Raw genomic sequence first — 25,039 nt, forward strand, 5'->3', positions numbered from 1 at the left:
GCAGGAAGATACATGGCAGAACTTCAAGCATTTAAAGATCCCGCCAGAGGAGGAAGATATGACTTGACGTCACAGTGGTAGACCATCACTTTGACCTTCTGGAGCCATGTGTCACCCTCTAAGGCCAAGATGAAGGCACCAGTGGCAACCTGATTATCCCTCGGACCTTGATGGACGCGCCGGACGAAATGAACATCTCGCTGCTCTAAATTGGCACGCAGCTCCTCGTCAGACTGTAAAAGAAGGTTCCTGTGCTTTATAATGCCCTGGACCATATTTAAGCTCTTATGGGGTGTGATGGTAAAAGAAACATCCCCCAACTTGTCACAAGCAAGTAATGCCCGAGACTGGGCACTGTTTTTATCAAGACTGACCCAGAGCGCATTTTGGACTAGCCCTCCATCTCCCAATGCTCCACAAAAAACTGAGGCTTCATGGTCATGAAAGATTCCCCATCAACTCTCGTACATACGAGGTACCAGGGCGAATAATCTTCACTGCCATCCTTAGCCTGACGTTCTTCCCATGGTGTGGGCAGGGAAGGGAACAATTTTGGGTCATATTCCTTATCACTGAAGTTAGACTCTGCCCGCTTACTCTCCTGGCGGCAGACCACCAGCAAGAGATGATGTACTATACTTCAGGGTGTGTCATCCGCCCTGATGTCACCCACTCCGACCAGCGGCCATCCCCATGGGTGCCACCCAGCCTCACCAAGGGCCACTTGGCAGGATGCCCATTGCCTGGAGCCCCAATGCCCCAGGGAGATGGGCATCTACTCAGTGGCATACGTGGGGAGTTAACGGCGCAGGCATCAGCAGAGCAATCCCTGTGTTGTCAGGGGGCTACAACCAACAGGGTACATAGCGGCTCCATCACAACAGACTGGCTACCATGCTGGATATGAGGTGCTAAGAAGTCCATGGTCACCGTCGGCGCAGAAAGCAACACTGCATAGTGCATGGTGGAAAACGCACCCAGGACGGTGTCCTCGCCCAGGAGATGGAGAATGAGCGGGACTGCAATACGACAACGAGAAAGTGGGCTAAAGATCTCAATGCACGACGCACCATGTAAGGCGCCCTTCCCCAATTGGCTCGCTCTTCGAGAAAATTTAGAAAGATGGAGATCAAACCCAACAGGGGACCATCACATGAAGGCCGAAACATGAGAGACTCCTTTTAGTCGCCTTTTTCAACAGGCAGGAATACCTCGGGCCTATTCTAACCCCTGACCCACAGGGGGGCATTGGATTCATATAGCAGTGGTACAGTGACAACTATAAAAATGCAGCATTGCATGGTGTGTTCAATGGCATAAAAATATTTGTTTTTGATGTTTCTAAGACGCTTATCACTCCAGCTCATGCGAGACCACATCTGTCCTACAAAACAATGGGCCTATTCAAATAGAGTATTTAATTTTCCATTTTTCTTCAAAAAACTTGTTTGTGTAATGTTTTCTTAACTTCAACAATCTTTAACGATCTCTTATAAAATATCAATATTAAGAATTTATATTTGTAATGAAAACCAGAAGTTTGCATGCAATATGTAATTAGAAACTAAAAGGTGTGAATTTTTCTTGAAAAGTGTTGGTTAAGTATGAGTTGTATATCTGTTGAATTTCATTTTTAAATGATCTAGGTATTCAAATTGAGATTCGAACTGTCACCCCAAACCACGTGATTTTCATTCTACAATGCTACCTGATCACACCACACATACAATTAGAATATGATCTTTTACTTATTACATAGTGTTTCTTGAAAAATGTCAGAGCTGATTTTTGTCTGTAAGCTTGTGAAAAACATTAAGAACAACTTGTTTCTCGCAATGACCTATATTGCCTGTGCTTGTTTCACAATAAAGCAGGAAGCAGTGTCATCCATTTTCACAGAACATATTAACAGCGAGACAATCAGAACACAAGTAGTATTTATGGAAACTGTGACTGTACACAATCATGTAGCTAAAGTATGATTAAGAAAAATGTTGATAGCTGTTAATACATCAGAATGTCTTAAAGTTTCATTTACAATGATGTACACTATGTGATCAAAAGTATCTGGACACCCCAAAAAACATACGTTTTTCACATTAAGTGCACTGTACTGCCACATACTCCATATCAGCGACCTCAGTAGTCATCAGACACCCGTGAGAGAGCAGAATGGGGTGTTCCGCGGAACTCACAGACTGCGAACGTGTTCAGGTGATTGGGTGTCACTTGTGTCATATGTCTGTAAGCGAGATTTCCACACTCCTAAACATCCCTAGGCCCACTGTTTCTGAGATGATAATGAAGTGGAAATGTGAAGGCACACGTACAGCACAAAAGTGTGCAGGCCGACCTCGTCTACTGACTGACAGACAGCCGACAGCTGAAGAGGGTCGTAATGTGTAATAGGCAGACATCTATTAAGAGCATCACACAGAAATTCCAAACTCCATCAGGATTCACTGCAAGTACTATGACAGGTGAGAAAACTTGGATTTCATGGTCTAGCAGCTGCTCATAATCCACACATTACGCCAGTAAATGCCAAACAACACCTCGCTTGGTGTAAGGAGCATAAACATTGGATGATTGAACAGTGGAAAAATGTTGTGTGGCATGACAAATCACAGTACACAATGTGGCGATCTCTTGGCAAGGTGTGGGTATGGCGAATGCCCGGTGAACGTCATCTGCCGGTGTGTGTAGTGCCAACAGTAAAATTTGGAGGAGGTTGTGTTACGGTGTGGTCATTTTTTTCATGGAGGGGGCTTGCATCCCACTGTTGAAGAGCAATCCAGGGAGAGCGACTGCATCTTTCAACACGATCGAGCATCTGTTCATAACGCACGGCCTGTCGCAGAGTGGTTACACAACAGTAACATCCCTGTAATGGACTGGCCTGCACAGAGTCCTGACCTGAATCCCACAGACCACCTTTGGGATGTTTTGGAACGCCGACTTCATGCCAGGCCTCAGCGACCGACGTGTATACCATTCCTCAGTGCAGCACTCTGTGAAGAATGGGCAGGCATTCCCCAAGAAACCTTCCAGCACCTGACTGAACCAATCCTGTGAGAGTGGAAGCTGCCCTCAAGGCTAAGGGTGGGCCAACACCATATTGAATTCCAACATTACCGATGAACGGCGAGACGAACTTGTAAGTCATTTTCAGCCAGGTGTCTGGATACTTTTGATCACATAGTGCACTAATAAAATATCTAATACATAAGTTGGACCTAATACCAAGAGCAGAGCACCAATGGATGAGAGTTATGGCTGCTGACCAATCATCAAGCTTGCGTCTGTTTACAACAGGTTTATTCCTATGATGAATTAAGTATAACTGTCAATTTTGCATATTTATAAGCCCTCCTTTATTTTCTGAAGCTTTTTGGGTGCTACTCAATTAGTAGTAGTGTTTCTGTCACCCCTCCAGTCATGTTTTAACATGAGTTTTACTCTGCAAGCACATAGTAAATTTGACCTTTCGGATCAGGAGGTAAGGGGCTTCTTTCCCTGCGTCATCAGGAGCACAATGATTTGTGTGACCCTCAGTGTTGGGGGAGAACTCATAAGCCAAATTTCACTGATGATGTTAAGCAAATATTATCTTCTGATTGCAAATGTGTAGGCAGTACATAATTGTCAATCCCAGTGGTGGTGATTTGGTTGCCAATTTAAATTTCTTGCTAGTAATGTGGTTCCATAGTGACGCTCAGCTGTGAGATCAAATGAAAGTTCTTGGGGATTGTGTTCATAATACTGTCTGTCCACTCCAGCTTGTGATGTCACTATAGGAATATTTCCTGTTTCTAAACTTCTAACTTTTGTCTTATGTCCATCATGTTAGCACTGTGGTTGGGTGAAGCACAGAATTATTCACGTGTCATGTTTATATTTTGGTTACTGTTCCTGTGTTGGCTGATGTTAAATTTTTAGAATGCTGTTCTTTAGAAACAAGTCGAGAGATGGTGCGTTTAGCTGTGTGATAGGCTGCTTACAGCAGGGGCAGCCAACAGTATTCCTTAGAAAGGTTACAGAAGCTGCATTTTCTTTAACTTGATTATGGACCACTCACATGCCATACATACAACATGGTGGCACTCTGTGCAGAATTCTACCAGGCGGCTTCATCTGATAAGGCAGCACAAGTATCGTTTTTACAAATCATAAAAGACAGCACACTCCGTACAATAAGATAAATGCTAGCAAATAGAGAGTAGCTAGGACGGCAGCATTTTTTAAATTATTATTTATTATGAAATTATTTGTGAAAGAAAAAGCTAAAACTCTAGGGAAAAGAAGAATATAGGTTTGAAAACTGAGCAACAATCTACAACTTCTGGTTTATGTGACTACCTATTGCTCATCACCTAATCTCATAATGAAGAGTTGCTTTTTACTCATTTTGAAGTGTGTACTCCACCTAGAATTCTATATTATTATAATTATGAGACTTTTTATGAATGTGTTACTTATTATCACACCGATAGCATTAGTAATATGTACTGACTGGAAAAAAAAAAAAATCAGACTGTATGTAACTGGTGTCTTGTAACAATTGGCTAACTGAAGATGAATAAATCTGGAGGAGTTATCACCATTTGTGAAATGCATGAACGACACTATGTAACAGAAAATTTAAATATTATAAATGTCATGTTCACTGAGTACTGATTATAAATGCATATTTTAAGAATTATAAACTTCTTACGGACTCCAATCATTAACTGACAGTCTACAGTCTTCAGTTCGTTAGTTGTCAATGTTACTAAGTTCAGGAAAAAATGTAACTCTCAAAGCTACTAACATTGTAAACAGGAACCTTCCTGGCCTTGATACAGTACTTTGCTTCCCGACTTTGAGATCAATTTCAGTAGTACAAACTGGGATTCTTACTTTTTACTGTATTCTGAGAGATAAGGGATCATTGAATTAAAATTGTGCTGATGTTGAAACATACAGTAGTTTACATTATGACAAAATCCTACTACACATTACTGAACAACATTGACCATGATAATCTCAGATTAAACAGAGATTATTATTTTCCATGCAACAGATGGATCATAATTATGTAGACTACATTTAAAAATTGAATGTTCCCTTTGGAACAATAGGGACCCATTATTAAGGTTATAAGAAAAAAAACACCGTTTACAAAAATAAATTTATTTTCAGGTATTATTCAGAAGAAACAGTTATGTCTTTAGAAGCAAGTTTTCTTCTTGACTTTTTGAACAGCTGTTTCCATTTCTTCCGGTAGATCATATACAGCTGCATTGCAACTCTTGCATCTTCTACCTGAAAATATACAAGTGACTTATCTGTATTATCTCTGTCTTAATTTAAGGAAAAGTGAAATATGCAATTTCATTTTGTTTTTATCAATAAAACTTCATATAATTCACGAAACTGAAAAACAGTTATTTATCACATCAATAGAACTTTTACCTGTGTTTCAATGTTCTGGCAGCTCATTTCCCATTCCCATCCCAATAGTTGTTCTTCAACTAATTTACCAAGTGGAAGAAGACACCAACAGAAACAAATAAGCATAACACAAAATGGTAAAATTTCATCCTCGTTTAGTTTTTAAGGCCCGTTTAACCAGATAAAAGAACATATTAAAAAAAAAAAAAAAAAAAAAAAGTGTTTTATGATAGTGTGAGGAATGGAAAGCAATGTTTGTGACCAAGGAACAACAATTCTCTAAAAGTTAGCATTTGTGGAGGGCTGTAGCTGTTCAGCAAGAGGCATGGTACAGGGATCTAAAAGATCCAAACGCAATTGTCTGCTGTTGTACAACAGCATTATGCAAGCAGTCTAACATCCTTGACTTAGAAAAGGGCAACCTGTGAAGGAAGGATAAAAGATTAAGTTTTGCTTCCCCGGGCACAGATAAAATAATTGAAATGTGGTCTGGCACAAACATTGTGTGTTTTGAGTTGTACATAATGCAAATTACAAGTAATCAGTGACTGTGGCTTTGTGTACAATTATCTGAGATTATCAACCATGAGGAATCGTGTTGTGAAGACCATCGCAAGCCGGTAAACATCTTAACTCAGCCTGACATTTTCAACAATATGGCACCAGTGACCAGTGCCAGCTTATGCCAACCCCGCCAGCAGCTGCAACCCAGTCTGTGCATCACAGGTATCGTCATCCTGCTCTGTAAGTAACCTCACTCTATTACCTTATGTTCTAACATCCTAAACCATGGAACCTATTGAAAAACAGAGTTTAGTTAAGAAAAAAGCAGAGATCAAGTCATAACTGATCAGAAGCTTCACATTTGTTACCAGTTCTAAGGAAGGCTCCAATCTCAACAGTATTAGAGTAAGCAGTTACTGCTAAATACAAGTACAGATGAATAAATGACATCTAAACTCATTTTCTCATTTTATGTAGTAAACATGAAATAAAGCTCCCAACAATTTCAATGCCAAAATTCAATGATAGTGTTACAGAAATCATGCAATTTTTTTCTGATCATACCTTTAAGACCGTTGTTGTTAGCAATGAGGCATTAACGAAGTCCAGTGGTACTATTATTTGTCATGTGTGTCTGGTGAACCTTGTAAGCTGACTGAAAACTTAGTGAGTACAGAAAGTAACTTTAAGACGGCATGAGATTTCACTGTTCACAGATATAACAATCCAAAGTTCATTGTTGATTTACATGCGATAGAAATTCTGAATCTGCTACGGGCCTACTGAAATCAATCAACCAGCTAATGAGAAATTTGAAAGCAACTGAGGTCATGCAGGTTGGCACTATAATGCAAGAGGTATTATTGTCACACATATTGCTGGATCACATCAGTGTGAATCTGAGGAATCAATGAGAAACTAAGACAGTTAACATGGCATTTCTTCATCTGAAAGAGATGGCTAAAAGTGGGCAATACTGCAAGCAGAACAGGCTTTGTTAACAGACAAAAGCTTTGTTTCAACTGTCTGGGCACAAACTATAACCAAAAAGGAGGGCTGTGCGGACAGATGCTGCATTTGTAACAAGTGGCACAACATGCTAAAAGCCAAGGTATAGTGGCAACAGAAGGCAGGAAACAAGTATTGACCAAAACAGCAACATACTACAGAAGGTGTAGAGGAATAAGAAACTGAAGTAACTCAATAGGATGTAGATAGAGCAATTAAAAAGCTAAAGAACAAAAGTCACCAGGAGAAGATAGGATAATGGCAGAGATGGCCCACTTCAGAAAGAGAGATGTAAGTGAAGTCTGGAGAAAGGTGATCCCAAAAGAGTGGACGTCAGATACCATTATCCCACTGCAGAAAAAGAACAAAAAAGGAACTGTAGTAATTATAGAAGCATTTCTCTACTAAGTGTACCATACCAAGTTTTATCATTAATAATTCTCCAAAAGCTGAAGATAATGTTGGAGAGTATGAGGCAGGTTTTCGGGGAGGAAGATCAATCATGGATCAAATTTTCACCATGAGACAAATCTGGGAGAAGTGCTAAGAATTCAACTATCGGTTCCTGAAACCATTTGTTTATTTCTCAAAGGCATATGACACTATACAATGAGGGGGTTTGGCATACCAAGGAAGTTAATTGGTGAAGGTGTGTACAGCAAAGACAAAAGCCAAAGTGAAATGCCAGGTCAGCCATTTCACCATTGCTTTTGAATTTGGTCCTGGAGAAAGTAATTTGTGGAATGATATGAAAAGGTAAAATGGAAGAACATAGCTGTTGGGACATGCAGATGACACTATAGCCACAGCAGAGTCACAGGAAGAGATGACAGAAACAACAAAGAACTTGGCAGAGAATGCCACTGACATTGGGCAGGATTAATACGGAGAAGACTGAAATGATTGAACTATACAGAGAAGTCCCTATTAATGCCCTCATTGCAGGTTAGAATATGGAATATAACCCGAGTGGAAAATTTTAATTACCTTGGCACCTGGTTCAACAGGCATAATAACCTAAAAAAAGAATTTAATCAAGGCACTGAAAATGGGTCTAAAACTTATTTCAGTCTGAAGCAAATAATGTTATCAAAAATATGTCTGTTAAGATCAAACTTAAAGCCTATAATGCAGTGATAGTATTGCTGTTGTTATATAGGACAAAAATGTTAAGCACCGCAAAAAAAGATGAAGAGCAACTGCTGATCTTTGAAAAGAAAATCATGAGAAAGAACTTCCGGCCAATCTGCGAAGAGAACACATGGGGACATAGATGGAACCAAGAACAGCATGACCTAATGAAACAACCAAACACTGTGCAGAAAGTTAAATTGTGGGGAATTAGTCTGGCAGGGCACATTGCTAGGAGGCCACAAACATGATGAGCTAGAGATGTGCTTATGGGAAAACCTGATGGAACTTGTCCAATTGGAAGAGCAAGGAGTATGAACTACAGAAGGACTTTCAGCAACTGGGTGTCCACGAGAACTGGAGCCAAAGTGCACAAGATAGCCATTTATGGAGGAACATTGTTAAGATTGGCATACGACCTTATTGCCAATATTATGTATGTACATATTAGACAGTGAAATAAAACCATCAGCATGCACAAGTACTACTGACAACTGCTCCTGTAAACATCACTGGAAAAAATGGGAAGATGTACCAATGCAGAGCATTTCTTGATGGTGCCTCACGAATGAACTTCATATTTATGAAATTAGCAGATTGGCTGGGACTACAGTTCAACTGGCATCTGAAGCCAATAAATAGTATCGGTGATGTTCAAGCTACAGAATCATTGCGGTGTACCTTTCTTCAAGGGTTGCTGACAACTGTACACGTACTGTAGGTGAACAAATGCCACATATAACAAGGCTACTCCCAATAACATCCTTTGATGTCACCATCTGGTAATTTACAAAGTACATAACTGTAGCAGAGCTATCAGTCAATAGCCTGGTGAGCTTGACCTTCTGCTTCGAGGATTGTTCGTTTTCCACACATTAAACACTTGTTAAGTGAAGAGGGAGAACCATGCAAATTTGCAGGACATATAATTAGGATGCATTGTGTCAGACATGATACCTCCATTCAATCAAGCCCAATGTGCAAAGGGTACTGTCACGCCTCGCATGCAACACGAAACTTAACTTTCAGATCAAACAGTTCAGGTAACAAGAAGAAATTAATTCTGTTTAAGGCACAATGTGCAAGCTTTACAAGAGAATATGAAGATTTGAATCATATGGAATTGATGACCAGAAAGGGAGAAACCTGCTCATATTACATGCCAAAGCATCCACTGCTTAAAGATGCAAGCTATACTAATAGACTTCATGTAGTGATTAATGCCACAGAAAAAACATCATCAAACACTTGCCTCAATGACATATTGTCTTGGAGAAAGCAAGCTATGGTGAACAGGTCCAATCACTTCAGGAGGCCTATTAGCACCATGAATTAGCTGACATACCAGAGACACATAATCAACATGTTTGCTTATTCACTACTACCTGCACTGTGAATGAAATAGCCCAACATTATTCTTCACAATCAAAATTGAAAAAAATGGTGTACGTATTGAAGTATACAATCTCAAACAGCCACCCACCAAGAGGCACCAAGAAATCTTGACCACAGGAGAATTTAATATCGCATCAAGTGCAGCAATTCGTATAGTGCAACAGCACATTAACTACAAGGAGACTGAACAACTACTACACGTCAAACAATCCCTAAGAAAAGCAAACTTATCCCACTTCATTCCTTTCTGGACAAGGAAAAGTTGTATTGAGTAGCACACAGGCACAATGAGAAGACACTTACATGTTAGCTACCGGCCTAAGCCTTCGTCAGGAAAGTAAGCATACACCCACATTCATTCATACAAGCAAGCATACCAGACACACACACACACACACACACACACACACACACACACACACACACACACGTGACTGCCATCTCTGGTAGTTCAGACCAGAATGAAACTATCGCGTAAAATGGAAGCAGCAATCTGGAGAGGCCGGAAAAGGGGTAGCAGGGGATGAGTGGGTGGAGAGAAGACTGCTGTCGAGCAGAGTGTGCAGGGACTAGACTGCCCATACACACAGCATCAGAAGGCTGTGGGGCATAGAGGTGGGGAAGGGGGAGGGGGAGGGGAGAAATGGGTAGTGAAAAAGGAGAGGAATGGGGAAGGGGAAAGATGGGCAGGCAGACAGTGGCACAGGAGGAGGGTGGGAGAGGAGAATGGGTAGGAGGTGATAGGACAAAGGGGGTGGAAACTGTTGGTTGGATGGTGTGGGGACATTAGGTTATCGTAGGTTGAGGCTAGGAAAACATCTGTGTAGTTCAGAAAAGTGGTGGTGGAGGGGAGAATTTAGATGGGTCAGGTAGTGAAGCATCCATTGAAATCAAGTATTTTATGCCCAGCAGCATGTTGTGCCAAAGGGAGGTCTACTTTGCTCTAGGCCACAGTTTGGCAGTGGCCACTCATCCTGGTGAACAGCTGGTTGGAAGTTATACCTACATAAAAAGCTGTGTAATGATTGCAGCAGGGCTGGTATATGAAATGGCTGCTTTCACAGGCGGCCTGGCCTCTGATGGGGTAGGATAATCCTATGACAGAACTAGAATAGGATGTGCTGGTTGGGTGGATTGGGCATGTCTTGCGTCTAGGTCTTCCACAGGGATATGTTCCCTATAGCAAGGGGATGGGACTGGGAGTGGCATAGGAATGGACTAGGACATTGTGGAGGTTGGGCAGGTGATGGAACAGCACTTTAGGAGGGGTAGGAAGGATCTTGAGTAGAATGTTCCTTATTTCAGGGCATGATGATAGATAATCAAAGCTCTGGCAAAGGATGTGATTCAGTTGTTCCAGTCCAGGGCATACTGGATGACAAACAGGGTACTCCTTTGTAACTGGTTCTTGGGGGTGGTGGGAGGATAGAGGGTGTGAGAAAAAATGGCACTAGAGATCTGTCTGTGGACTAGCTATGGACGATAGTGCCTGTCTGTGAAGGCCTTGGTGAGACCCTCAGCATACTTGGCAAGGGAGTGCTTGTCACTGCAAATATCCCATCCCCTGGAGGCCAGGCTGTATGGGACGGATTTTTTGGTGAGGAAAGGTTTAATGCGGTCAGATGTGTGAACGGAGCCATCAGAGAGGAGGTGATCAACGCCCACAAAGGTGGCACATTGGGATGAGAAGGACCAGTTGAAGCGTATGGGAGAGAAGGTGTTGAGGTTGTAAAAGAATGAAGATAGGGTATTTTGGCCAACATATCCTGCATAGATTTTTATATTGGTTCACTAGGATGAACAGCCACCTCCAAACTGTGGCCAAGAGCAAAACAGACTATCACATGGCACAACATGCAGCTAAACATAACATGCTTGATTTCAATGGCTGCTTCACTTACCTAGCCATCTGGATCCTCACCCCATTTCTCCTCCCCATCCCCTTTCCCTGCAGCCTTCCAATGTTGCGCCTGTTGGCAGTTTAGTCCCTGCACACTCTGCCAGACAGTGCTGTTCTCTCCCCCACCTGCACCCTACTATTCCTACCCCTTCCCGCCCTCATCCAGACTATTGCTTCTATTCTACATGACAGTTGCACTATAGTCTGAGCTGCCAGAGATGGCAGTCATGTGTGTGAGGTATGCTTGCTTGTGTGAATGAATGTTTGTTGTATTTCCTTTTCTGATGAAGCCTTAGGCCAAACGCTAATGTATAAGTGCATTTTCGTTGTCCCTGTCTGCAACTCAACATGTCATCTTTATGTTGAGTAGCACTCTATCTTTGCCTTATATTGTTGATATTCAAACCTGGAGTTTCCATTGTTTTAGAATGAAATTTGATTGTGATATCTGTCAACTGCAGCTATGGCATTGCACTGTAGTTCCACACAAACGCTGATCCTGGTGTGTATACACTCCTCAGTGACGAGTGCATCGTCTGATGACGTGACCACGGGAGAACAACTGACGCATGTGTGGAACAAAGCGAACTTTCTTGGGGATCACGGTGCACCGTGCTCTTTCCGCATGCACCAATACGAAAGTGAAAACAAGCTGAGAGCATAAAAATTCCGTATGAGTTGATATGGGATCAACCCATGTGATCTACAGCTTGCAGAACTGGACTCCTGAATAATTGTCTCCACAGTACCTTAGCTCAGCTCACACTGCTGTTGCTTTTTATTGACCCATGCCCTTGTGCACCACACATTGCCAGAATTTTGCCTATCGATAAGAGTGCGCGCCAGAGGATACCTAACGTAGTTAGCTTGTGCCAATTGAACAGCTCTGGTCTGTTCACGCATTTTTGTGGCACAGCTGGCCACACTATGTTTTTTTTATAATGCCAATGTATTAAAATAGTGAGCATAAAATTGGTTCACGCATAGGGCACATAGGTTTGTACAGATGTAAAACCTGGAGGGAAGTTCCTCTGAATGAAAAACTGTAGGTAGGAAACTAAAATGTGGTTTGGCATGAAGTACAGCAGAAGACTTAGTGGCACATACAGCCGACAGCCAGCATTCAACAGTTAACATACTGAGTTCTGAAGGGGGCAAGGACAGCAGCAAGATTAGATTAATTATGTCTCGGATATGGATGTATCTATGGATCATGAAATTCTGGTACCAAAAAGAACATATACAGAACAATTTTACATTAATACCCATGATCTTGTATGACGAATTCATACTTGCACTGAAGAAGATTGCCACACACAACCTTCAGAACAAGTAAAGTTTAGTATTATACACTTTTGTCTGGACCAATGATTTGCTCAATGTTCAAATAATAATTGCTCTATTTCCAACTCATGTCAAGAACACTTATTTCTCCTCAGTCATTTTTTCCTGTACAGGTTCCTATTCCTAGTGCTAAAATAATCCCAAGTGGCCGAATTCTAATGGGCTACAGAATCTTTACTGTTTCAAATGTGTTTATTCACTTTTGTGGAATAATAATTTTCTCTGGTGTTCAGTTAGTCTTCCGTACAGTGTGTTCCACATAATCAATGATGTGAACAGTTAAGAGTCTTCCAAAGGAATGAGTGCAAAGAAAAAGTCATGATTATATTACTTTATCTTCATTCTTATTATAACCTTTGCTCAGTTTTAAAAGTAACAGAAAAGTATTGTGATTATAAGAAGCAATTATACACCATTACAGTTTAAAGGCCTACACAATTATTATTTGCTTTGCAGGTTTGTAACAGTGCTTTTAATCATATAACAATATTTATTTAGGTATCGTTACTGAATCTTGCTTGAAGTAACAGCCTTAAACCAACTCAATGGGCAAAACAGTTTCTGGGTCTCCCACTTAAGTTTCAGCCAGTAATTCTCACAACAGAAGTATTTAGGAAGTGTAGTAATTATTCTAGATGTATTTGTAGTCTTGTAAATATAACTGGCTACAGCCTATCCAGACTATAACAGATTCAGGGTCCCCACACTTCACTTACATTCTGTCTAATGCAAACACTCATATGTTCCACTTGAAAACCAATAGTATCCATGTTAGCACAATAGTTTGATAGCTATTTCTATATTACTGTCTTTTAATAGCAAAGCATTTAAGCCACCTCACATCCAATTTAGCTGTGCGCCTCCCTTATTAAGTGGTCCTGCGTATGGAACACTTTCTTTCTTGCTTTGGTATGGATGATGCACTTTCCTGGGAGATACTTTGCTGCCAAAACATTTTAAGCTTCTATCCGTGCTGCTTGTGACTAGCTACCTTACCACTATTTGCTAGAATGTGATGCTGTTTCACATTGAATTTACAAAACAGACTTCAGTCCCGTACAAAATCTAATAGTTGTGTTGCTGAACAGTGTATTTACTTGGAATTACTTTGCTTTCTTAGGCTGGCAACGATTTTTTATTTACGTGAATGAAGTTTTATTTTACAACATGAACAACATTGGTTCAATTTCAGTTAAATATTACCGCCCCCTTTCAAAATATAATCTTTCAGGAACGAAACCTAGGCCCATTCCTTCAAATTAGTACAAGCTCATAGTTAACTTTAATTCCTTTCTACAGAGTAACATTATGGGGGACTTACTTTTGTAGTAATAATTAGTAGTGTTATACCCTGACAAAAGTCCTAGAGCCAGGCTTGCTTTCAGAGCCATCATCCAGTTTGTCAGGATGGCAGTTCATGCAACAGTGCAAGCAGGATATGTGGAAACAGTGGTAAAAGTGGAAACAGTGGTAAAAGGACTACCTATCACAGCTGTAGTAGAGAACCAAATGGTCATCGACAAAAGACAATCTGCAGTGAGGTACATTGGTTCTCCTGAAGGAAAACAACATGCAACCCTTTGTGTTGTGGTGGTTTGGAGTCATTGCTTGCACATACTGTGGTCCTGATGGTTTCATGTGAGCTGTTTAGAGGTACACAGCAATTGGAATAAATGACCATTGGTGAACACCTGTGTTGATCCACAGGAGACATAGATTATACTGCTCCCAACTATTCAATTATTAACTGAACTTTTTTTTTTGTGTACAATGGATATGGTTTCACTTCCTTGTGTTGGCCGTGGTTATTTGTGTTGGTTGAATGTTCTGTATATTGGTGCAAAATGACCTGGCCATCGGCAGAAAAGGACTGCTGGAGATGGGGGAGACGGACTACGAGTGCCACACGGCTCAGGTGCATCTGTAACTGGTTTCACAATGTCGTGCTAAATATATAGTTCACTTTTAACGACCATGTGCAGTATACTACTGGTTATTCGGGATAATGTGGAAGAAAAAATGCACAAATAATTGAAAAATATGATAACAGAGATATTTTCAACATGTATTTGGGACAATGTCTACTGGATGGGTAGTAGTGGCAGCGGTCGATGTCTGCACATGTTCAGGCACAGCTCAGCTCAGTCATCTTCCACTGCCAGTCTAGCTTAGTGTCTGCCACTGCATCTAGCAGCTGGCAAACTGTGTTGTCAGTCCCCACGTGCATGACGCAAGTCCTTTTTTTAGATGCACGAATAATCAGCAAAAAAACAATCAGGAGTATGCTGTACTTTCATTCTCAACAGAATTTTTTCTTTGCAACAAGTGCAAGCATTTGTCTCAGCTGTGGAAAGTCAGGTAGCACTGAATTACCACACTTTTTGCAGCTGCCTGAAGGTTTCAATGTTTCACTGATATTGACTTCATTAGGCATAGATCAAGGATCGGGGGAAGGGCATCAGTCATGTCCTGTCCAAAGAAAACATCCTATAATTGGCCTTGGTTGAATTACAGAAACTAAGAACAACTACATTTGGATGGGTGGATGAGAATTTTAACCCAGCTCCTCCAACATGAAAGGCTAGTTGGAACAGCCTGACTATGTCTATTGTTTACACATAAGTTTTGTTCCAAATTCTGACACCACCACCACAAGGCTTTTGGTACGAACTAATGCCAAAAACCAACTATCTACTTTAAAAATATATTATTTTCCACTGATGACATGGATCCACTTAGGTTATCTAGCACATATGATCACATCGAATTGCCAGTACTTTTCCAGTTCCTACTTGACTGTCAAGCAACTACATGGTACTATCTTGTACTAAACTGTTATTTGTTTAATATCCTTATTTGCTTTCTTACTCGAATTATCACTCCCTTTTTGATGAATTATTACATCCTTATCTTTTTTAGTCTTTGTTCTACTTTTCTGCAGCATTTTTCTATCGTCTTTCCTCCAACCATCACTATGCCTCTCATTTCTTTCTTTCTGGTAGTATCCATACTTAAGTTTTCATATTTAAATCTATTTTTATTACCACTTCCTACATCAATTACCAAGTTCACTGTAATGTGTCCTTTCTTCCTCAGATGCGCACATTTGCTATTTCTTCTGTTTCTTATACATCTTTTACTCCTAACAATATAGCACCTTTAAAAGTTTGAAAGCTTTATAGTTTACAACAGTCCTGTTAACTTGGGTGTCTCTCTGACTCAAGCTTGTTTTGTTCCACTAACTGCCACATGCTCCTTTTCATTCATGTAATGCTCGTTCATCTGGAGAATTGTTTCCATAACAATTCTACAAGCATTTTGCTGCAAAATAGGTGCATCTGACAAAAATGGAGTAATGCAAAAATAGGGAAACATACTGAGTAAATGTATATTCAGCTATTTTTTTCATATCTCACATTAATTATACTCAAAAAACATACAAGTATAATTGCTGATAACAGTTATGAGGTATTCTGGTAAAAGTGTTCCAACACGAAATGTAAATTGGATGTACACTTTCCAAAACGATTTGTAGTTAAATTAACAATACTTACTGAGCTATGTTCACCTTCCTGTATATTCACATTCAGAACTACTGCTGCAAGTTTCTTCAGACTTGGTCGCTTGGTTTTGGCCAACTCTCTGAATAGTTTGAACCTAGTTCACACACAGGAGTAATAATGTTACTTTTATCAAAACAATGACAGAATTGAAATACCTAACTTCATACTGGATAATATACATTCAATGGGCTCTACAAAAACAAAGCCATAAAACCATGTCACTCTGTCACACTACAAAACTGTACAGTAATAAAAATGACTGGTAGTTGAGAGATAAATGAAATTTTGTTAATAATGTCTATGCACACTGAATTTCTCCCAACAATGGAAGGCAATGATTCAGCTTGTGAGCTGTAATCAATATGGGAGCATTCATTCAAACACTACACTTTCTCATATATTTGCGCATGAGTGCTCTGCATGCGTGATTAAGTCACAGGAATTTATAGCAAATTACAGATGGAAAACTTAGCTACTAAGGTGGAATTTTCTAATATTATTTGACTTTGTATCTAAATGCAAAAAGAAACAACTCTTACCTTTGAGTGTCTCTTGTATATCTTCGTGGATGACTCAAATATAAAACTTTTAAGTCATTTCGCAGTGCATGACCCACCAACAGTCGGCCCCGAAGAAGTTCTGCTACTTCCTTTTGAACTTGTTTAAAATCTTCAGCTAAGGGAGTATGGAAATAATTTTATTAGAAAATTTACTTTTCTGTTGTGAAGAATAATAGTTTGTGATTCATGTTATTTTACTCTTTATGCAATTACTGTTCAGAAGTTGAGGCTGCAATTCTCTCTCAAATTAAATTTAGGACCCATTATGACAGATGTTCATGTTTGGGATTGTTTTTGACATTGACACTTCCTTAACAGCAGCATCTTGAAAGATAATATAAATAATGTAGCGTACATGCAATAATCAATTATTGATGATCTCAAACAACATCCAGACCACAATGTGCTTTGCATCACATTTTGGAAGTGGTGATCCAATCAAATGATAGTTATACAATGTAAGCACAATACTTCATGATCCTAGCTCATGGCTGGTTGGACAGAGAGAGAAGGCATGGATGAGGAAAAGTAGTTATAAGTTTTTTATCGCACATCTAATAAACTAATAACATTAGTAATCACTCAATAAATCATTTACTATAAAAGAAATCTTCAGTTAAAATACAAAGGCTAAGTGTCCTAAATATCTGAAAGGCCATGATCATGGCAATTAATAGTAGATGTCAATGTTTCCAATAATTTCTTGTGGAATCCTATTGAAACATATGTTTGGCATACACAGTACAAAAAGATTCCTGCAACAAGTACTGGTGATTTTACCTTTCTGATGAGAGTTTTATGCATGTGAGTAAAAAGAACTTAGCTTTACACAGTTCAAGTCTCAATTTGTAGTACATCTTCTCCTTCACAAAACGCAAAAATGTAACTTTTGTAACTGTTCTACATTCCTTTTTACTATAGATTTTAAAATATAGTCTCTATATCAACAAATCTATCAATACTATTACTTATTTATATATCATAATTCTGTGAATTTTATTTACTACAGAAGAATGTCAAGTAAATCAACTATTAGTGTCAAGTATATCATTAAATGATAGTACTGCATATCTTGCAAATGATAAATACTAACAAATAAATCATAATGAATTCATCCCCTTTCAGTATTCAAATGCATAGTCTCATACAAAACAGAAACCTATAGTCATCTCTCCTCTTACTGACAATTTATTTTACTCTTCTTTACTTACCTTTAATTTATTTCTATTCCATGTTTTGTCTTTCTCTATGTTTCACCATATCTGCTCCCTAATCAAGATATATGTTGCAAGTAGATGTTTCATAAATTTACTACGCGTGGCAAAATGTCAATCTACATCTACAGCACTACTCTGCAAACTACCATGAAGTGCATGACAGAGGGTATGTCTCATTGTACCAGTTACTAAGGTTTCTTCCTGTTCCAGTCACATATGGAGTGCAGGAAAAATGATTGTTTGAATGCTTCTGTGCATACAATAATTATTCTAATTTTATCCTCATGATCCATACGTGAGCAATACGTAGGGGGTTGTCGAGTATTACTAGTCGTCATTTAAAACCGGTTCTTGAAACTTTGTAAAGAGACGTCTATCTTCACGGGTGCCAGTTCAGTTCCTTCAGTAGCTCTGTGGCACTCTCACACGGGTCAAACAAACCTGTGACCTTTGTGCTGCCATTCTCTATATACATTCAATACCCCCTGTTTTTCCTATTTGGTACGGGTCACACACACACACACACACACAGACACACACACACACACACACACACACACACACACACGCGCGCGCGCGCAATATTCTAGAACTGGTTGCACAAGTGATTTGTAAGCAATCTCCAATTCTATATTCCTATTCAATATTCTAGAACTGGTCGCACAAGTGATTTGTAAGCAATCTCCTTTGTAGACTGACTGTATTTCCCCAGTATTCTACCATTAAACTGAAGTCTACCACCTGCTTCACTCATGACTGAGCCTACGTGATCATTCCATTTCATATCCCTGCGAAGCATTACATCCAGATGTTTGTAATAGTTGGCCGAGTCCAACAGTGACTCATTGATATTATTGTCTTAGGATACCACAGGTTTTCGTTTTGTGAAGTACACAACTTATTTTTTAACATTTAAAGTAAGTTACCAATGTTTGCACCACTTTGAAATCTTATCAAGATCTGACTCAATATTTACGCAGCTTCTTTCAGACATTACACTTCATTCTCGATAACTGCATCATTTGTAAAACATCTGAGGTTGCTATTAAATTGTGTGCAAGGTCATTAATATACAACATGAACTGCAATGGTCCTAACACAGTTCCCTGGGGCACACCTGAAATTTCTTCTATATCTGAAAATGACTCTCCATTCAAAATAACATGTGCATCCTCCCCACCAACAAGTCCTCAATCTAGTCATAAATTTCACTTGATACCCAGTATGGTCGTACTTTTGACAATAAATGTAAGTATGGTAGTGAGTCAAATTCTTTCTGGAAATCAATAAATACTGCATTTACCTTACTGCATTGATCCAAAGCTTTCAGTATATCATGTGAGAAAATAAAGAGTTACAGTTCACATGATTAATGATTTTAGAATCAATGCTGGTTGGCATGGTGGAGGTCATTCTGTTAGAGATATTTCATTATGTTTGAGCTCAGAGTATGTCCTAAGATTCTACAACAAACGGATGTCAAAGATATTGGATGGTAGTGGATAACTTCTACTACCCTTCTTGAAGACAAGTGTGACCTGTGCTTTTTTTCCAAGAAATAGGCGTGGTTTTTTGTTCAAGGGTTCTACGACAGATTATAGTTAGAAGAGGGACTAATTCGGTTGCAAATTCAGTATAAAACCTGACAGGGATTACAGCAAGCCCTGGAACTTTTTCAATTTCAATGACTTCAACTCTTTCAATGCCAGTGACACCACTACTTATTTCACCCATCTTCTCAGTGGCACGAGGTTAATTTGGGGCAATCCTCCTGGGTTTTCCTCTGTTAAAGAGCTTGAGGAAAAAGAGTTAAGGATTTCAGCCTTTTCTTTGCTACCCTCAATTTCAGTTCTGTCTCATTCGCTAGGGACTGTATACTAACTTTAGTGCCACTAACAACCTTTGCTCATGACCAGAATTTCTTTGGGTTTTGTGAAAGATCATTTGACAAAACTCTACTACAGTAGCCATTGAAGGCATGACACAAAGCTCTCTTGACAGCCAAATGTGTTTCATCCAGCATCTCTCTATCTATAGCCTTACACTTTGTTTTACACCTATTGTTCAGTAATCTCTGTTTCTTTAGCAGTATCTTTACCGTGACTGCATACCATGGAGTGCCTCTCCCATTTTGAATTGTTCTACTGGGTATGTATCTATCCAGTGCATGGTGAACTATTCTTTTAAACCTGAGCCATAGTACCTCTACAGGCTCCTAAGTGGTGAAAGTTTCAAGTGTCTCATTAAAGTATGACACTATTAATTTTTTATCTGGTTTACTGAACATATATCTCTTTCAGCTTGTTTTAGTTGTCCGTTGTACTTAGGTAACCATTGCTGCCACAACTGTGTCATGGTCACTGATACCACTTCCAATGAGGACATTCTCAAAGAGATCAGGTCTATTCATTGCCATTAGATCAAATATATTTCCATCATGAGTGGGGTTCCAAACCATCTGTTCCATGTAGTTTTCAGAGAAGGCATTTAGTAATATTTCACAAGATATCTTATCACACCCACCACTAACAAAACTGTCAATCTCCCAATTGATTGTTGGATGATTAATGTCTCCACCAATAATTACAGTACTGCTGAGGAACTTAAGAACAAGTTAACTGAGATTCTCTCAAAAGTTTTCAGTTACATCAGGATATGATCCAGTGGACATAGAAGGATCCGATTATCGTTTCATGCTCACCCCTGGTACTGAGTCTTCTCAGTGGATTTGAGTTTCTTCTCTACAGCGACAATATACACCACCTCCACTTCCCATTTGCCTATGCTTTTGATTCACACTTTAATTTTCTGCAAAAATCTCAGTGCTATCAACTTCAGGGTTCATGCAGCTTTCTGTACCTAGTATTATGTGAGCTTCACTGCTCCTCAGAAAGGCTTTTAACTCTGGCACTCTGTTGTGAATGCTTCAGCAGTTAATCATCAGGATTTCAGAATTCTCAACTGCTGGAGGCATTTCTTTCGAACTTACACTGATACTTCAGTGTTTCCTACAGCTATCATTATCAGGATTGGAAGGAGAGTTGCCTAATCTAAAAAGCATTGTGTGCTCCCAAAACACAGTCAGCTGCCTGAGTAGCTGATGTGTAGTGCACACCTCATCCATTTAGAAGAACACTACAGTTCTCAAATCTATAGCCCAAGTCCAGGAAGTCACAGCCTAGCTTGTGACAGAACCTTCGCACACGACTGGGACCAATGAGCCACAATCAGTTCTGGGGATAATACTGCAGATTTTGAGTTTCACTGAAACTACATGCATAACGCTGGTCTTCTCAGCCTTCTCTGCCAGTCGCTAGAATGATCCAAGTACGACCTCAGAGTCCAAATGACATGCATCATTTGGGACAACATTTTTTACAACATGCACAACAATCTGCAGCTGCTTGCACCCTGTTCCCTCAATGGCTGCTGGAATAGCCTGTTCAACATGTTGAACGAGGCCCCCAGGCATACACACTGAGTGTACCTGGTGTCCTTTCCTTTCCCTTGCTGCCATTTCCCAAAGGGGTATCATCATTCACTGTATGTATGAACTGCCAACAATTAATAGATCCCTACCATTTTGCGTTTGCCTCCTCTTGCCACTGGACAAAACAGGTTTCCACAAAACAGCTGAAGTGAGTCCCACTGACTCAGTTTCAGTTTCAGTGAAAGGCACCACCTCAAACTTGTTGGTTAGGGGTATCGGTACAACACCCTGGTCCCCTCCCACCCTATACAGGATGCCTATATCTACCACTGACATGCCACTTGCAGTCAAGTGGACAGTAATGACAGATCCCGTACTTTCTGCAGAGGAGGGAGGATCCACAGGAAAGGATAGTAGTTGAGGTATCTCTGGTACCAATATCACAGATACAAACCTCTTGGGAGCTCTTCCAACACACCAATTCACAGCAGCTGCCATTAGTTTGACAGTAGTCAGGGTGATATCCAGTTGCTTAAGAACATCAACCAACTCAACCATGTTTGAGAACAGTTTTCACAGTGGGGCTGCATTTTCACTGCTGCAGTGTATTACAGGATGGTGAACAAATAACTTTAAATTAAGCCCACTGATTATATTTTAATCTATCGAACTAAAAAGATGCAAATTCCCTATAAGAATTGAAGCAAGCACAAAAAATGAGATTTCTATCAAGGCAACACAAAAGACTATGGTAAAAACTACCAGTCTCCTAAAACTTTTTGAGGTTAATTATAGCTGTTAGCAAACTTGAAAACAGAATTAATTTATGTAACACAATACATTTGTTAGAAGACCTGCAACAGTAATTAAATCACAAATGCCAATTTACTACAAATTACTCACAGGTTATGCACAGGACAATGGTAGCTTTCGAAAAAATCACATTTACTGGCTTTGATATAAAATGAAATTAAGGTGTAATGTATTCTCCGGCAGTAACTGTGAGCCGCAAATGCTGATCTGCTACAAAGTAAGCTACATATCCAAAACACTCATACCAGTAATTTACAAAAACATAGTTTTTAAGTGCCCAGAAATTCTCAGAAATAACCTATTTCCCAAGCAATTATACAATGAAATTAAGATAACGATTTTATTGAATGAGGATAGGCATACTGTTCTCAAAAACTTTAAAACTGCACAGTAAGTTTAAACCTAAAATTAAAGATAACAGTACAAGTTTATCATAGCACTCGCGAAAGCTCGAAATTCCACAACATATGACAATACAAACAGGTATTAATACAATCACTGAAAGTTCATGCGGAAGTGACATGAACTGTAAAATAAGTGTATCTAGAACTTATAATCGGCACACCAATCTTGTAAATGTGGTCTCACACAAAGAAAAATTCAGAAGTCTGCTTTTATACATAAACAAACTTGCGAACTGCACAGATTTTTTCACTTAGCTGTTTCTGTGCCAACTTCCACACTGGCATATGGGAATAAAACTGGGTAAAATACTTTAACAACTCACCATTTTTCAGGTTTTCTGGTCGAATTCCGCTGACCCAGGTTCTATAATCATGAACTTTTTCTGTTGGAGCAACGTATTTATCGTACACACAGTCTCCAAATTTATTAACTAAGCTCACTCTGGCAACCATGTCAGTTTTGTCATCAGTTCCAACCATTTCACAATCCAGAGCAATCTCCTTTGTCAGCCTGAAATAACAAACATGACCGTCCTAATCTAATTTTTATAGACCTATAAACAAATGCAGTTTTGGCAACATCATAAACTAATTTCAAATGAATATACTAGTTTTTATGCAAATCTGCACTAAGCACATCTTCATCTTGCATTAATAAATGGAAACAAGAATTTGTGATTTACTATGAACTTCAAATCTGGCAATACAATCTCTAAGCTTATTTCTTGTCTTATTTCAAACAATAAAGAGATTGATACGCCTACCTAGCTGTTATTTCAGCAAAGAGTGGATAAGATCAAGGAAGGAAGCGCACTAGGTCTACAATCAAAGCAGTGGCCACTGTAGGAGATAATCACATTATGTTGAGAACAGAAGTGAATACTTCTTGTGGCACACTCTTTTCAGCCTAATATGACCTAATATTTTCATTCTTTATTCTTTTAAATTATAGTAAGCATTTGACATGTAAATTATGAGATTAAAAAAAAATCTGCCTATTCAATCTCGCATCACAGGTGACAGGAAATCCTGCTGCTTATTATGGAGGTACATTATTGAAATCAACTGAGCCATGAAATGAAATCCTAAATGCAGATTACCTATTGTACAAACTTTTACAAAACCATTTACATGAGGAATACTTAAGATTTCAGACTGTGAATGCTCTGATGCTGAGAAATTGAAGATTTTTATATTCTATATAAATCTGCAAACATTATCCAAATATGACAAACAACCATCTCCAAAAGGAAAGTTAAAAAAAAAAAAAACTAAAATTACCTTATCAGCAAAAGAAAAAGTTTATCACTGAACAAAGATGGTAATAAATTTCTACTGCCCAATAGATATTTTGCTTCAAAAGGAAAATTCACTTGAGAAAATTGTAAAATTACAAGAAAACAGAATAGGTGGTCATTAGTTACCCTAATGGAAGCAAAATTGCAATATCACCTAGAGACATACTTGAATGCAGAAAAATCTATTCCTAGCTTAAACAAACCATTAGTGTACACCGAGCTGAAGCAGGCTGTCACTTAAAGACTCCAAGGTGTGAAGAAACATACCAACTGTTTGGATGTGAATTGTATTGATAGAAAAGAAGCAACTGGAAACAAATGTGACATTAAATGAATGACTTTAGGAGCTTTATCTTGAAGCCAGATAAAATTCCTTTATCATCTGTGATATTATTTTGATACTGATATAGGTTCAAAAAACTGTATAAAACTGGATCTATAAAGATAGAAATATTAACAGCAAACACTATGTCCAATATTCAAATCACTAAAATAATCAAGTTTTTTGTATCAAATGCAAAGAATGTTTCAGTAAAACTTCTGTACGAAGTCTTGATCAGTCTTCTCCTTTACAGGGGACAAAAACAGGGAGCCTACAGCTCAGTCCATGTCTGCACACTATACTGTAATGACAATGATCTGTCTGGCTGTTTCACTGTTATTGCACGTTCATAGGTCAACATTCTGTGCTGAAAATTTTGTACTAGACTCTTTTACAACTGAAAAAATGGCACAGGAAAACATAATATTTTTCGTGTGTTGCAATTTTCTTTCATTTTTTGGGAAAAAATCCCTTTTACCACTAGATTCTAGGCCACATGACAAAAATTTTAAAAACGTTGTCAACAAACTCAATTAAAGAAGCAGAGTCAAATCAGATTCCAGCTGATTGAGAAATGTACTTCAAATCATTAGACTGTGATTTTTTTTCACCTCGGTGGTAGGAATCATACAAGAAATTTATTATAAATTCATTATTACAGTTCTAAGATTATCATAACCAAATATTCTTAAGTTTCGGTCAGCAGTGAACTATCAG

The 25,039-nt window shown here is 39.1% G+C and overlaps 1 protein-coding gene across 1 annotated transcript in view; it reads right to left on the bottom strand.

Annotated features, from left to right (window-relative positions):
* Positions 1–5,156: 5,156 nt before the first annotated feature.
* LOC124613153 (RNA exonuclease 4-like) overlaps positions 5,157–25,039 on the bottom strand; it is a 74,908-nt gene continuing 55,025 nt past the window's right edge. Inside the window, exons 4-7 of the mRNA XM_047141780.1 lie at positions 23,026–23,213; positions 16,818–16,953; positions 16,270–16,372; positions 5,157–5,304 (exon numbers count right to left, since the gene is read on the bottom strand). Coding sequence (XP_046997736.1) covers positions 5,185–5,304; positions 16,270–16,372; positions 16,818–16,953; positions 23,026–23,213 — 547 coding nt within the window. The 3' untranslated portion in view covers positions 5,157–5,184. The remainder of the gene's footprint in view (positions 5,305–16,269; positions 16,373–16,817; positions 16,954–23,025; positions 23,214–25,039) is intronic.

Source organism: Schistocerca americana, chromosome 4 (genome assembly GCF_021461395.2).
Source record: "Schistocerca americana isolate TAMUIC-IGC-003095 chromosome 4, iqSchAmer2.1, whole genome shotgun sequence".
In the NCBI taxonomy this organism is placed as follows: Eukaryota; Metazoa; Arthropoda; class Insecta; order Orthoptera; family Acrididae; genus Schistocerca; species Schistocerca americana.